This window comes from Gekko japonicus, unplaced genomic scaffold (assembly GCF_001447785.1).
Source record: "Gekko japonicus isolate JY-2015 unplaced genomic scaffold, Gekko_japonicus_V1.1 scaffold227, whole genome shotgun sequence".
In the NCBI taxonomy this organism is placed as follows: domain Eukaryota; kingdom Metazoa; phylum Chordata; class Lepidosauria; order Squamata; family Gekkonidae; genus Gekko; species Gekko japonicus.
In genome coordinates this window covers 1,078,642-1,095,458 of record NW_015164189.1, presented here as the reverse complement: position 1 = coordinate 1,095,458, position 16,817 = coordinate 1,078,642, and the positions used below count along the sequence as shown (strand labels likewise).

Here is a 16,817-nt window from a genome sequence, read left to right as displayed (position 1 = left end):
GCTCTGTCAGGAAGTTCTTCCTTCTAGCAGATTTCCAACAGGACTGGGCTATACTTGCTATAGTAGCATCGCACAACTAAGTTCAACCTCAAAAAATTCGCAATAAATGAAAACTGATGAGAAGCCAACACACATAACACTCACACTATACTCCATTCAGCAAAATTAATTTACCGTGCAATCCTAAACCAGGCCTACTCAGAATCCTACTCGGGTCTACTGAATGAGGCTTACTTTCAGGAAAGTATCCTTAGGACTGCACAGTTAATGCAGCAAGATTAGATGGCACACTTTCTACAATGAAGGATACTGGAATCTTATTTATTTGTTTGTTTTTGGCACCAGAATGTACAAAAAGACCATCTAACTCAGGGGAGACAAACATACAGCCCATAGCTGGCCCTGTCCTGTCCAGGGCTCTTCGACAGGCCTGGGAGCAACTGGTACAAGGGAGGGAAGGTAGGAGGCTGCTGGGAGGGCAAGCAGGCACATGCTGCAGTTACCTTGTCCCACCAATAGGTCTCTTTATTTGGTAATAAAAGACGCTCTACTTTTGCCTTTGTAGTCTCTATGGAGACTATGTTGCTGCCTTAAAAACGACCACAAGTGGCCTGCCTCTGGTGTTGACATTCTAGAGGAGGAAGAGGTGGGACTTATGTAGGCTGATTGGTTCCCCCTCACCTGACTCAACCCTGCAGAGTTCACCCAGTGCCAGCTCTTGTGTGCGCACCTCCCTCCCAGTCCCTTCTCACCAACAAGCCAGCAGCTTCCACTTGTCCGGGCGCACTTCCTCTGCAGTGCTCCCAGCACCCACCACCACTGACAAGCACCTCTTCGCCGGTGCCTCCCCCCCTCCCTTTCTTCCGGGCTGGCTGACTTAACTGGCCTACTGTTGTTGGAATCTCTCCTGGGACCTACCACTTCCCCCCCCCTTCACCTCCCCTCTCCTTTCAGCCCTAGTCTGGATGAGCCTAACTCATTGCCCAGGGAAGAGGAGGCAATGCCCCTGGGGGAGTGCAAACTGCCTTTCCCTGGCAACTGCACACTCCCATGCAATTGTTTAAGAAAGCAAAAAAAGTGCACACACCCCAGAATGTATCTCTAACACCTAGCATAGCACATACTACACCAGGGCGTTGCATCACATCTTTCTTTTCCTTTTTTAATTTTTTTTTGGGGGGTAACATCTGCCTTAAGAATTCTGGAGATCTCAAAAGCTTGCCTTCTGTTACATGATACCTGGTTGGTCCTAATAATTATTATTCTGTTTTCTATGGCTGTTCTGTGCCTTCATGTGGGCTATAATCCAACTTCACCAGAAAAAGGGGGGTGGGATAAATTCTTTGTCTTTTTCCAGGAGGGCGGATCATAAATGGGGGAGTAATGACCGCAGTGCTGTTGGGTGCCTTGGCCCCTGCCCTTCTTTTTCTGATGGGCAGAATCCAGGGAGTGCAGAGTGCCTTTCCCTCGCACTCCAGCCAGCAGCGAGCAAATGTTTAACAAGGCTCCAGATTTTGATGCAATAATTCAGAGCAAGAGGTGTACCAAAGAACGTTAAATAAAGGGAATACTGTGTCAATGTTTTAAGCATGTTTGTGTTTTGAGTAAAAAATAATATAATTAATTGAGTTTGCCTGTGTCCTTTATATAGGTTATATCACCAGGATCTGGCATTACATTTTATGACACACATGAACCGGCCCGACAAAGTAACATTTACGTCAGATCCAGCCCTCATAACAAATGAATTCGACACCCCTGAACTAACTAGTAATATTCCTAGCACATTTGCTACTATTTGTTTTCAAAAACCCATCTCCCTACACAGCAAGGAATTAGCATATCAACCAAAAAAATCTGTTAGGAATTCTAGATGTCAACTCTGATGCAAAGTTCCAAAATCAAATTATTTTTAGAGAAACCAGATGTGCAGAAGTTCGCAGTGTGTATGTGCATGTACAACACTACTGCACTTCTAGGAAGAAATGTCAACACAGCCCTTAATTATGCACCAATTTAAATCAGGAGTAGCAAGTACTCACATCTGTAAAATCCTTCAAGTGCCAGTCAACTAGGAATATCAACTACAAAAGATACTGAAAAAACCAAGCCTGAAATCAATCCCTAAAGAAAAAACCATACTCACTGCTATTTGGAAGAACATTTTAAATTTCCGTGATAGTGAAGCATAAATTAGAATAACGTTGTTGAGATACAATCTCGCATATCCTCTTTTATTGCCCTTTTTATACAAGCATTCATTTTAAGTATCTTGATCCTATTTTTGAAAATAAGACAGGATTGTCTGATCATACTAAGGTCCAATATATTTTGAATGATGTTTTTCCTGGCATAACTGAGAAGGTTGTTTCATTTCTTCAATGTGCCATCAAGATCCGTCAAGATAAGACACAGTGATGATTTGATGTTATATTTAAATTTTAACTGTATAAGTCTTTTTATTACTCTTCTTTTGCTTAAGGTATTTGCTGATCTTTGATCATAATAAATAAAATTGAATTGAACTCTTATTCTGACAATGCTGTAATCTGTCCTAATTTATTCTGTATGCCATTAAAGGTTTGATTACTTTCTGGTGAGATACAGAAGAAAGCAAAGCTGCTGTCAGGAAAGTTGCTTTCAGGGTTTATGACTCAGAGGTTCAAAAAAATTGTTCTAAACAAGAAGTAACATAAGCTGAACATCTGAAAAGAACCTGAGAAATGTGCTGTAACAGTCCTTAACTGTAACTTTTACCATCTTGCCACAGATCAAGGTAATGGCAGGTGAGGCATGAAAATACGTTGATCTTGTGTGTAGGAATATGTGATGTTTTGTGGGATGTGGAAGTGGTATGACAGCTGTATTGTTATGACTTCAACGAAGTGTTCTGTGAAACAGAATTAAATGCTAGAAGCTCCGTAAACTGGAACATGGAGTTGTGAGAACTGGAGCTTGGAAGGTTCCAACTGTCTTTTTTGGAAATTACTGCCTACCTTTGGGAAGTAAAAGAGGCAGTGTCCTATTATTTGAAAAAATTGGAGAAGTTGAATCACATCTTGATGAGTGGACCTCATGAGCAGTGTTCCCTCTAAGCTGAGTAAGCGTGAGCTAGCTCAGTTTTTTAGCCTCCGGCTCACTCACTTTTGTCTCCGCTCAGGAAGGATGGCTCCAGAGCAAACTAATTTATGCAGCAACCAAATCACCTGCTCACGGCTTTAATGCCAGTTGCTCACAATGTAGAATTTTTGCTCACAGGACTCCATAGCTTAGAGGGAGTATTGCTCATGAGTTGATATACACATAAGAAATTACTACTAGCAGCACAAGACACTTTAAAGTTGCAACTGAAGAGTCTGAAGAAATAGGAAGAATATGGGAGGATCCTTTCTATGAACTGTAATTTGATAAGGAATTGTGAATGATTAAATGATTATGTATTTGACTTTGTAACTTATGCAAGTTGTGAAATGCACTTTAAAGGTGATTTATAATTTGGTTTTCATAGCTCGTGGTAATTATGCAGTAATCGAATGTTGTGTATTTCTTAGTAATTCTATTACAGTATACTTTGTATCATTTTACAGAGCAAGGTAAGCATTTGCATCAGGAGACACAAGGAGACTTAACTCCAAAACTAAAGGGAGTGGAGGAGAGAGAACCAGAAAATCGAACCCCTACATATACAGTTTGTTTTGTCCTGGTAGCCAGCCCATAGACTCAGGAGATTCCCCAAAATTATACACTGAAGTACACAGTGGGGCAGAGGCTGGAACCAAAATCTGTCCACCCCATCAACAACAATACAATACGGTGCCTGTGTGAGCTAATCAAGCTACACCAGGGAAGCTATAGAATTCTGACCAAAGCAATGCCCATTTTGGTTTCAGACCTGTTTACAGTAGTTAATGAATCTGACATACAATCAGACACACACACATGCATTGAAAATGTATAGACAAAATGTTTTATTTGAGACAGGAGGGCCCAAATTCTTGCCCAGCTATAAAAATTTCTGCTTATATAGGTAGTCAGAATCTCTCAGCCCTATTCAACCAAAGAACAGACCACTGGCTACTTACCATGAAGGGTCCTTGTCCTCTGAGGAAAGGAGGACATCTTGGTGGGTGATTCCCACCCTCCTATCAGGGAGGCAGGAACAAAATCTTCTCCACTTCCTGTCTCCTTGGTGGGAGCCACCCATTCCCTCAGTTCTGGTAACTTTGAAAGCAGTTAATAAACCTCCTAAACTATAAAATAAACAAAACAGTGAAAACATAACAAGGAGAAACAGAGAACAGTAAGGTGAGTAACAATAGGACACAAAGTGGTCCTGCTGGATGGAAGAGTGAAGAACGAAGAATGATGATGGGTGGGACAAGATGCCCTCCTTTCCTCAAAGGAGAAGGACCCTTCACGGTAAGTATCCAAGAGTCTGTTCTCCCTCTGAGTCAGAGCACATCTTAGTGGGACTACCCAAAGCAGTACCCCCATTTTCTGGGTGGGTTATCGTCTTCTGGCTCAAGAAGTGCTTCCAAGTGCTGCATCAGCTGAGTCATAGATGTTCATTTTGTAGTGTCTTACAAAGGCAGATAATTTTTTCAACTGTAGCATGCCTGGCAAATGCTGCATTGCTTGCGGCACTTCGAACTGAATGGGCAGTAAACCCAACAGGTATGACTAACTTTTGAACTTTATAGGCTTCGATAATATGGGCCTTGAGAGTACTGCTGATGACCGACTTTGACATCCTCATTAATTTATTTGCTGGAGATTCCCCAAAATTTATTTGCTGGAGATTCCCCATCTGGAAATGAACAAGGAATCGGTTTTTCTAAATCCTGTGTTCTATGAATGAAGGCTTTAAGTGTATGTCTGTCATCCAAATTATGCCAAGGTTTCTCCTTCAGATGAGTAGAATTAGGGCTGAACAAAGGAAGGCAAATCTTCTGTGACCTATGAAAGTTGGAATTCACATTCGGCTTGAAGGCAGGATCTGTCCTCATGACCACTTTGTCTTTATGGAAGACGCACAGTTCAGGCTTGATTAACAGAGTGCCTCATTCAGACACCCTCCTAGCTTATGTGACTGCTATAAGGAACAAGGTTTTCATCCTCAGCTATCTAAGCTCGAATGGGTGTTTGTAGGTGTTTGGTAAGGGTTGAAAGTAAAACATGCAACTTCCACATTGGAACTCTGTGTCACTGGGGTAGATCATTTAGGGCAGTGCCCCTGAGGAAGCAATGAACATGGGTGTGTCTGGATAGAGCCATACTCTGGAATAGAGGCAATACTGTCATCAAGGCTGCTACCGGGCATTTCAAAGTGGAAGGCTTTAGTCCACTGTCATGCCCATCCTGTAAAAAAGGACAAAATCGATTTAATCTTAGGTTTCATAGGGTCATTACCTTTCTTCTGCTCCACTTTATGAATGCCTTCCAGGAAACTTTGTATATTCTATTGGTTGATTGCTTTCTATAGGCTAGTAAGGTAGCCTGGCAAATATCCAAGACTCAGAAAGTTGTCCTGCTCAATCTCCAAGTGGTTAAATGTAACCACTCTGGATGAGGATGCCACACAGGACCTTGCTGGAGCATGTCCACTAACACTGAAAGTGCTAGTGGTGGTTGCATCACCATTTCCTGGAGGGCAGAGAACCATGGTTGAGGCCAATATGGTGCCACTAAGATGATTTCAGCCTTCTTCCCTTTTATCTTCCTAATTAATTTTGGAAGAACTGTGAGGGGGGAGGTGAAAAGAAGACCATTTTGGCAACTTAGATGTCAGGGCATCAGTCATTTCAGCCATTGGATGATACTATCTAGTGAAGTACCTGTTCACTTGATGGTTGTTTGGTGAAGCGAATAGGTCCACTATTGGAAGGCCAAAATGAGATGTGGTTAATTGGAATAGACTTTTCTTCAGGGACCATTCCCCCTCCTAGATAGTCTCCCTGCTGAGCCAATCTGCCTGGATATTAATTGATCCCTTTATTGAGCCCTTATCGCCAGGTTCTTCTCTGCCCATGTCAATATCTTGAATGCCTCCTTGTGGAGCAATGAAGATCTGGACCCTCCTTGTTTGTTGAGATAAGTTTGGACAGACACATTGTCCATTCTGATTAGGATATGTTAACTGACTAACCATAGACTGAATTAGAGAAGGGCCAGATATATTGCCCATAATTCCAGAAGGTTGATGGGAAGACTCATCTTGTTCCTGGCTATCTACCCTAAACTGAGGAGCCTTCTAATGTTGCCCCCCCCCAACCAGACACGCTGGCATCCATGAAAATCTGCTTCACCTCCAGAATGCAGTATTTCTTCCCCTGAAGAAGATTGGGCATTCTGGTCCACCAGACAAGACTTGCTTCTACTGCAAAAGGGACCTTGATGGAAAGATCCTCTTTGTTCATAATTTGCAGCTGGAATGGTCTCAAAGATGCTGAAGGTCTTGTGTGTAGTCAACCCACTGGATGGCATTGATGCTTGAAATTAGCAGACCCATCAGTTTTGCAAGAGTCATCTGAGATGAAGATCTGCTCTTGATAATTATTTGTGACATTTCCTTCATTTTCTTTGCCTTTCAGTTAGAAAGAGGCAATTGTCATTTGTATCCAATATGACACTTAGATGCTATATTCTCTGGGTAGGATGTAGTGAGCTTTTCTGAAGATTGATCAGGAATCTGTAATCCTGTAGACACTGGAGAGATGATTCTGTCTTAGTCTGACTTGATCCTGGAGTTCGAGCTGGTGAACAAATTGTCTAGATAAGTGCAGATGTGAATCCCTTGCTCCCTTAACTTTACAACTGGGTTGATCACTATCTTTGTGAAGACCCTCAGTGCCATGGAGAGTTCAAAAGGAGCGGCCATGAACTGTAGGTGAGACCTTCTGATGCAGAATTGAAGAAATCTTGTGTTTGGAAAAGTTCAGAATGTGATGGTACGCTTCCATTACATCTACTAATGTCAAGTACTCATCTGGCTGCAACGACTCTATGATGGATCTCAGTTTCCATCCTGAAACATCTCAGTTTGATGAACTTGTTGAGATGTCTAGGATCACCCTCCAATCTCCATTCTTTTTGGCGCCGTGAAGAAAATGGAGTAAACCCCTTGTCCCTTTTCCAAGATGGGGACATGTACTCTGTTGCATAGCAGCCTGAGTCCTGCATAGTTTTTCTGGATTCTTGTATACTAGGGAAACCAGAAAACGTTCCAGTGGGGGTCTGATGAATTCTATGGAGTAGCCTCTGGTGACTATTTCCTGGGCCCATCTGTCCGGCTTCAAGTTGATCTACTTGTCTTGAAAGCAAAGAAGGCATCCCCCACTGGAAGTGACTTGTACTTATGCTTTGTCTGGCTTATTGTCATGGGCTGGTTTGTCAGATCTAATTGTGAATTGTTGAAACAGCTGTGTAATGATCCTCTTCTGAAGGATTGTCTAGATGAGCTCCAGGTCATCCTTCTGTAGTCTGGTTGATCCTTGGAAGAACTCTTTGGGAATGAAAGGAATTGTTCTGGCCTGGGCATTGCCTTTTTTTGTCTCTGGTCTCCATTAAGATTTTGTCCAGAGCATCTCCAGCTGGTCTGTCTCTTTGAAATGGATAGGTCGTAACTATTTGTTTCAGCTTGCCAGGCCTGAAGCCACAAAGTTCTTCTAGCAGCTGTGGCCGATGCCATAGCCCTAGATGAGAAGATTAACGAGTCTAATCTGCTGTGAATGATGTGGTTTTGAGAACCCTGTTAGTTCTACTAGGTGTCTGTTGCTGGTCGGAGTGAATTGGAGAAGTTTTCGGGTCCACACAATAGCTGCTTGGGAGACTACTGAAGCAGTTGCAGAAACCTTGATGGCCACTGGGATGGCTTCATGGGCCTTTCTAAGTGCAAAATTGACTCTTTGTCCATGCTGTCTCTAAATGTGCCCTTGCGATCCTCGGATAGGAGCCCAGATGATTGTAGCACTGCTACTGGAGGATCCACCAGAAGAACCTGAAAAAAACGATTAGTGAAAAATGGTAACGTATATAATTTCTTGATAAACTAGGAAACTTTCTGTTGGCCATGGCTTTCTCCCATTCTGCTTTTAGCGGTTTCTCCAAGAATTCTGGAAAAGGAAACACCTTATCCACCATGCTAGACCTAGGGAAGAATTGCCCTTAGCCACTGGAGTGGAAGAATCTGGTTCCTCCCCTAAGGGATTCTCTTGCAACTCTAATGCTGCCATAGTCTTGGATAGAAGATAATGGAAGTCCTCTAATTTAAAAAATCTTATGGCCTGTTCTGGGATTTCTATCTCTTCCTCTTCCTTGTTTGAGAGGAAATTCACCTTCTACCCTTTCTTCCACTTCACTATCTGAAACTGTATCTGTATCCCATCGAGAATTATTTTTTTCTGCTGTAATCTTCCTTCCTGACTGCCTTAGTAGGCCAGCTAGGTATCCCTCCAGTAAAAGGTGTTCCTTCCATATCCCTTCATCTGGGAGGGAAGGGCTAGAGGAGGGACTAGAGTGGGTTGTAAGTCTATTGACACCACCCTGGCAGAAATTGGCCATCTCCTCCCTCATGGTTAGTCTGAATAAATTTATAAATCCAGGAGAAATTCAGGGTCCTGATACTTGCACATTACTCAAGAGTAGACCCACTACATTGCTTCCAGAAGTGCTGCTGCATAACCTGCAGGACATTTTGAATGACTTTCTCTATGGCCTGGTATCTTTGCATGGCTTATGGATGTGGGAACACTCACTCTGCAGCCTTCTCCTGGTTGACTGACGAGGTCTCCTCTAGCAGCAGGCTCAAATATGGCCATCACTGATGCAGAGAGCAGGGATGAATGGCGCCTCTTTTTTTTGGTGCATTTTCTACTTTCATTTCTCTTCAGCTGACAAAGCAGCTCCCAATCGTTCTGCAGCAGCCTCTGCGGTAACTTAACTGGGACTAGTGGTGAGGGGGGCTTCTCGCTCTCCTTTGAGGAGGAAGCCATCACTGCCCTCACGATCCAACATTTGGAGCAGCAGAGGTTCATGCTCTGAACTCCGTTCAGCTGGGAACTTAGCTACTGCAGCCAAAAGCTCTCCCTCCTTTATAAAAAAATTTTCCTGCTGCCTCCTAGTGGGAATACTTGAGACAGAGGAGAATAGAGAAGTCAGAATGAATTGAGAGAAAAGGAGTTAAGAATTGGTGTTAGAAAAAAGGCAAAGGAATGAAAATAGGACGAATAGATTAGGCACAGACTATTCTATGCTGCTCGCCCTGTAGAGGCAGGAAAAGAACTGAGGGAATGGGTGGCTCCCACCAAGGAGACAGGAAGGGAGAAGATGCTCCTACCTCCCTGATAGGAGGGTGGGAATCACTCACCAAGATGTCCTCCAAGTGAGAGAGAGAACAGAAAATGGGGAATCTTACATATTGAACTCACTAAAAAAGGGCAGGATACAAATTAAGCTGCTGCTTCATAAATAGTCAATTAAATATTCCTGTTTTAACAGTATTTACACAGCAAAGAGGTAAGAAAACATATGCCTAATCTTTTATAATGGTCCATGAAGCCAAACATGAGGCCAAAAATCCAAAACAATTCAGTTTGTTTGAAAACTCAATATCTAAATTCCAGTGTTAAATGACACATTAAAAGCGCATTTAACACAGATTAACAACCAATAAAGTACAGAATGCTTCAACACCTGAAAGGTGTACCTTGCATATTCCATGTCAACAGATGGAGCACTGATATGCATGATAATTCAAGCAATATTCATTTAAAAACTAAGCACATTTTCAAAATCACAGTAAATGCACTTACCCTTCCAATCTGACATCAGGTAAGGATCTGTTGAGTGCAATCATTTCACTTGCCATTAAATTAAACTGATTTATTTTAAACATATCCTTCATTTTTTCTTGGTCCTCTTTAGGAATGACAACAGGTTTCCCCATTTCTCCTGGGCCTTCATGTGGCTTTTGTACCAGTTCTGGAACTACAAAAAAAACCAAACAAACCTGGCATTAATAAATTCAGTTGAAAAGCACTGAAGACCTCTGGTCTGCAAAAGTGCAACAACAGTTCCTCTGAAGATAATGAATTTAGTATCATCAAAGTTCACACTGGGAAAAAGCAGGTCTCAGAAAATCTACAGAACTGAAAAAAGGAATAAAACACATTCAGTAAAAATTTCAAGCATTAATTTACTGGAACAAACGTTTACTAAGAATTAATGCCACATTCTCATTTTTTTTTATTTAGATTTTCCCCCCTAATAGAATCAGTTTATCATTCATGATACCACCTTCAGTAAAGAGATACACACAGAAAACCATTTCATGGATCAGTCAGATTCTAACTTTACATACAGGCAAGTCTGATGTATTGATTGTAACAACTATGTCAATAGGAGAAGATGATGAAGGAAATTACAGTGCAGCCGCCCAGAGTGCCAAAAAAGGACACAAAACCGAAATAGGCTAGATCAGTGATACGAAACTCAGTGGCTCAGGAGCTACATGTGATTCTCTGACATGCCAGTTCTGGCTCTTTCTGAGCACTTATCCCCATTATGGCACCCAACCAATGATTCAGGGAAGTGGGAAGGCCATTGCCTGATGGGACTTGTAGTCAGTCGGTGGTTCTTTGGGTTGATGTGAAGGCCCAGGGGAAAACAAATCAGGGGGGGAGGAGACATTTTGGTTCTTTTGCACTGACTTGTAATTGACCTTTTATTTCTCCCTCTAATCATTGTGAGACATATAGCCACACACTGGGTAACAAATCGCATATTGCCCTGCCTTGCTGGGCGGGGCAAGAGATCAGAGGGCAGAAACTGCACCAAATCCTCAGAGGAAAACTCTGAACATTTCATTGAGAACTGAGCTCTCTCTAACCAGATAGCAAAAATGAAGGTACATGTGCTAATATAGCACAGGGTGCATCAGCTTGCAGTTTTCTCTCAAGTACTTGGTATATTAGCAGTTTTGCTTGTAGAAACTAAGGTATTTATAACTTTTACATTCCATAAATATGGCAACTATTGCAATTTTATATGCTAAATAAATTATAAATGATGTGTTCTATGTTGATAAAGCAGTAAAAAGTTAATTTAGGTCTGACAGGACAGTAAGTATTGCATATAATTCATTTTTTCCCAAAATTTCCCCCTCCCTGTGGCTTCAAAATTTCCAGAAATTTTACATCTCTAGTTGATGGTAATTACAAATTTAATTAACCATGACCCATGGAGTGAGTACCACCGGGATAGATACACTTGAAAGGACAATTTTTAAAATAAATTTTACTCCTTTTATTTATTTATTTTTTCTTGGGATGTCTCAATAATTCCACTAGCAGTCTGTGGAAGACAAGAGACTAAGGACTTACTGGCCCTCAGGTCTCAACCAAGACTGATATAGTTCTTCTAAGGCCTTCTTTGGCTCTGTTTTCCAGTCCAATCAACCATGGGACACTCATACACTCACACAATTTGTGGCCACCTGTAATCTGTCTAATATGTTTTAAAGATGCAGTTCTACTAAATTCTATACTCTGCTAAAAGGAAATATGAACTCGCAGCCCTGTGATCAGGCACTCAGTTTATTCATTTTCATCAGAATAAGTTAGTCCTTAGGTCAGACGGTTCTTTTCCACCAAAGGTAGAGTCAGCATTTCACCTTAAGATTTGATCCTCCCCACATTCTACCCTTCTCTTCACCTGTACCCCACAGAACGATCATTTGCCACTTAACATGAAGGGCCCTTTTCAGGGCCCTGCGGGACCACCAGGCATACAATTAGGGGCTGCCGCCACCTCCGCCCTAGTGCATGGCCCGTAATGTTAACATCGAGCAGCTGCCTCAAGAACGAGCAGAATAACATCTAAACACTTTATGTGGAATAACATCGAAGCACTCTGTTTGAAAGCACTTTATTCATTTGATTTTAACTGCCACCAGTACTCTGATATTTTGTAATGTACTATTTAAATGCTGTGTTTTAATTCGGTATTATTTATGTTTTTATTCTGTATTGTTGTATTGTTGTTGGAAGCCGCCCTGGGCCTGCTTTGCAAGGAGGGCAAGGTATAAATTTGACTATAAATAAATAAATCTTACTTGCTTCCTACCATCCATTTAGGGAGGCAGGGCAAATCTTCTCACTCTCTGTCTCCTGAGTGGGATCCACCCCTTTCCTCAAGTTCCAATACTCAAACTGCAGTAATTTCTCCATAACTATGCTAGATATCACTGACTTGGTAAATAACAGGAAAACAACAGGAAGTAGCACAAGTAACAGTAGAACGGATAAAGAACCTAACCTCAAAGATGGGATGATGGCTCAGGGAGGGCCAAGATGTCCTCCTGTCCTCAGAGGAGAAGGGCCCTTCATGGTAAATGGCCAGTGGCCATTCACCCTCTGAAGCAGCGGACATCTTGCTTGGGACCTCCGAAAGCAGTGTCTCTATGACTTCGACAGGGAGTCATCATCATCCAGGATGTGTTGAAGTACCCTCTGTCCAAAGGATGCTTCAGCAAAGCTAAAGTGCCTAATGGGTGTAGAAACCAATGACCATGTAGTGACTCTATTTATCTCCCCTACTGAGGCATTTCTGGTGAAAGCCACATTACTAAAGGCGCTTCTGAGTGAGCGAGCCATAATTTCGGGAGGGATGGGCAAGCTGGTGGATCTGTATGCCTCTTCAATTCAGGATCATATGGTCCTACTTATAGAACACCTCGACTTCTCTTTGCCTGAGTGTGTGTGGGGTGTGTGTTAACAAATAGCCAGTCACACTTGAACAGACGTCTAAGGTGTGCCAAACCTTTTCTTGTGAATGAGTTTGATTGGGGCAAAAGGAAGGTACGTTCAACTCTTGAGATCTGTGGAAAGTAGATGAAACCTTCGGTCTAAAGGTCCAATCAGTCCTTAAGACTGTTCCCAACTCGGAAACCCTTCTGGCCAAGGTAACAGCTGTAAGAAACAATGCTTTCATTCACAGCCCCTTAGGATGTATTTGATCAGCTCGAATGGAGGCCTGGGGAGCACAGATAAGATCATATTAAACTTCCAGGTAGGGAACCTGTACATGGCAGGAGGGTCTCTGGTAGAGGTGTCCTTGAGAAACAACTTGACGTGTGGGTGTTGGGCAAGAGTCCCACCTTGGAACTTAGGGGGGACAGTTGATGCTGCCGCCTGATGGCAAAGAGTGGGAGCCTCCAGGGTGCTCAAAGACCCATTCTGGAAGAAGTCCAGAATGGCGGTGAGAAAGAGCTTGAGGTGGTTGATGCATTTCCTCCTGCACCAGTGGACGAAGTCCTTCCATGTGATATTAAAAATTATGACCGTGGAACTCCTCCACAATGCCAGTAATGTGTTGGTGACATCTGAGGAATAACCTTGCTTTACGAATTTGCCCTTCTCAATCTCCACACGGTCATGTGGAGAGGTTCTGGCTGTGGGTGCCAGATCGGACCTTGGTGAAGCATGTCTGGCAAAGGAGGAAGAGCTAAAGGAAGGACAATGGACATGTCCTGTAGGTCAGAAAACCAGGGGTGACTCAGTTAATGCGGCACCACTAGGATGACGTCTGTCTGGAAGATTCTGATTCTTCTCAACAGTTTCAGAATCACTAGAAAAGGCGGGAAGGCGCACATCACACCCTGCGGCCAAGGGGACATCAGAGCATTGGTGTTCTCAGCTCGTGGGTGGAAGTAGTTGGTGAAGAACCTCTTCACGTGAGTCTGGAGCTAGAATGACTATTTCCTCCATCTGCTGAGATAGTGTATCACTTTTCTAACCATATCTTTATGACATGACGACAGCCGAAGGAACAGTAAAAAAGTTAGCTCTGACCTGCTCTGGGTGAGCCTGAACTGCAGAGGGATTGGATTTCCCCATGGTGGTGTGGCTCTTAGCGTTAAGCAGTTTGCCCACAGGTTGCACAAAGGTCAATCTTCAGCTGAGCCCGCCTTCTGCTGCTGTGCCTTGGCTGTTGACTCAAGAGTGTTGGCCACTCTCCATTTTGGTGCTTTTTGTAGACACACTGGAGGGAGCTGCTAGCGGCCGCCAGATCAAGCCCTTCAAGGGTCATGTCAGCTCCACAGATCTGAGATGGCTACAATATTCTGGAGGGCAGAGGGCTCCTCCTCCAAAAGAAAACCACCTGAGTTGTTGGCCATCATTTGTCTGTGCTAGGGGTCTTCCCCCACTGGGGCTGAAGTACTTGCCGTTGAGGTAACAGCTAGCCTCAAACTGAGCTTCTAGTTGGAATAAAGAAGAGGAGGAAGACAGGATTAAAGACAACATAATAAGAGGTGTAAGGAGGGTTAGGAAGTAGAGGTTCAGCTAAACAGGGAAATAGAAAACAGAAATAGAGGAATAGATACAGTCAGAGCCTATTTTAAGTTGCTCTCCCTGTAAGGGAGGAAAAGAACTGGAGGAAAAGGGTGGATCTCAGGAGACAGGAAGTGAGAAGATCAGTCCTGGCTCCCTGAATGGAAAACACCAAAGCAAATAAGATGTCCCCCCCTGAATGGATGGTGGAAAACACCAAAGCAAATAAGATGTCCTCCGCCTCAAAGGGAGAACTGCTTTGTTCTGTCAGATCACTGGTATCATCCCAGCACAGAAGTTGCTGGGTCTCTATTGCCATTTAACTCAGGGGATAAAGGTACCTTCCATCAAAGCAATGGTAACATCTTCAGCCTTCAACCTTCTCCAAAGCTACTACTTTTCAGTCAATTGCATTCTCTGTTGGAGGAACTGTGCATTGATACCATCGATGAAGACATCTTGCCAAAACCCAGTTGGAATTTTAACTTACCATTGATAAGAGAGTTTTACATGTTATGATTATTTTGTGATATGTGTTTATTCATTAAAGGGTTTTTATTTCATTTAGAATATGCTAGATGTATAACAGTAAATTAGTTTTTCATACATATACCTCAACTTTTTTTCTTTCTGGTACTATTGGTTCTTCTTACCAACTACTCAAAGAATTGTCTGTCCAAATGCAGTCATGATATTTACTTGAAGACAGACATACTGGAGGTTATATAAAATGCAGTACTTAAATCAGTGATTAAAATGTTTTGAAATACCAGTAACCCACCCAATGTTTAAATAGTGAGAAAACGCATCAAACTCCCACTTTGCCCTTTTTGGCAGATTAACAGACGTGGATAGAGGAGCCTATTTGATATTTCCAACAGTAAACACATCTACAGTGATAATACCTTAAAACCAGAGTCAGGTACAGAACTTACTTGAGGTGGTCTCTTTAGGCAGCCAAGTAATTTAATCCTGACAAACTCATTTTACAAATAGAAGTGTCTTAGGGTGAAGTTGCTTAGTTAAGTGAAACATCCACTACATTACTAATTATCAGTCCACTTACGAAAGACTTAGACTAAGTCTAAGCAATTTTATGACAGACGCTGTCTCATGTAGACTCAATCTTCTCGGAGACAGAGCAACATTTCATAGACACTGCAACTAACCACCAAGCAACAGAAAGACAATATTCAACATTCCTACAGCAACACAGTTCCCACAAGAGAGAATAAGCTTGCTAAACCATGAAGAAATCATAGCCATGCTATGTGTCTACAATCCAGCCATCATGCTTTCCAAATACATTAACTTTATTTTGAACCTAACCAAATCATAAAACAGCTTATGTGACTGACCAGTTATTTTCTGCTGCTGGCAGAAGGAAGGGGTGGATCAAGACTACTAAATGGGCTATTTCCACTGATTCCAACTTCCTACTTGCAGACACCACTCCAATAATTCCGCATGGACACTTAAGCTCCAGGCGCAGCATTTCATGGAGACCAGACGGCTGCAGCCAAAGGGGAAAGGCAGGAAACTTCTGTTCTCCTCCTAGAAAACTTAGTTTGGATCCAGCCCAAAGTGTCTGTGATAGAAGCTAGTGCCTCTACTCATTAAGGTAATAAAGCAATGTTAGGGCAGAAGAACTTGGTATTCATCCACCATCTTTAAAATTTGCTGCCAGAGTCAAGGAAACCTTCATTCTCCCTCTGAGGTGGAGGACATCTTTTTTTTTAAAATCCCTGTAGGGATATTTTTTATTTTGCATATACTACAAACTACAAAGAAATATAGGGGAGGGACTACAACTAGGGATAAAGAAAAGCAAACCACACTAGACTAAAACCCCAAGAGAAGGAGATCTTTTCACTGTTAGTAAATATGTTAGTACCATTAGTTTTATTATCACAATATACTTGTTGAGTTCTTGCTTATAACAATTTGCATCTTGTATGTTATTTTGTTTAGTTGTTATGAGAGAAGTGTCTGATCATCTTCTTGTTCTTCGCTTCAAAAGGCCATTTTCAAAGTCCTTCTGCCTTTACTTTGGTTTTCTGTCTCTAAAATCGTATACCACTCTGGCAGGTCCTGCACCCTTTTCTGCCGCAGAATCCTCTTCCGTTCCCGAGGTAGCAGAGTCACTCAACTTCGATTCTCCCTCTTTAGACTCATCATCTGTCCCCAGCTGACGTTTCAAAAATTCTTTAGCTTTAAAAGTGGAGTCTATCTTCTCCCTTCTATCGTTGATCTTAAAGATGACACCTTACGGAACTGCCCATCTGTACGATATTCCATTAGTTTGATTCCATTAATTTTTCCTCTTTTGTCTAATTTCAAATGGAATGTCCTTTAAAGTTTTAATGGTTACATTTCCCATTTTCAGTGGAGTTGCTGATGTTGCTTTTAAAATGGCAACTCTGGTTTGTCTTCTTGAAAACTTGACCACTATTTCTCCAGGTAGGCTATTTTTTTTAATATAGTTGGAGT

At 42.3% G+C, this 16,817-nt stretch overlaps 1 protein-coding gene across 1 annotated transcript in view; it reads right to left on the bottom strand.

Annotated features, from left to right (window-relative positions):
• GALNT1 (polypeptide N-acetylgalactosaminyltransferase 1) overlaps nt 1–16,817 on the bottom strand; it is an 83,572-nt gene that overhangs the window by 51,523 nt on the left and 15,232 nt on the right. Inside the window, exon 2 of the mRNA XM_015408254.1 lies at nt 9,810–9,984. Within this exon, the coding sequence (XP_015263740.1) occupies nt 9,810–9,984 (175 nt within the window). The remainder of the gene's footprint in view (nt 1–9,809; nt 9,985–16,817) is intronic.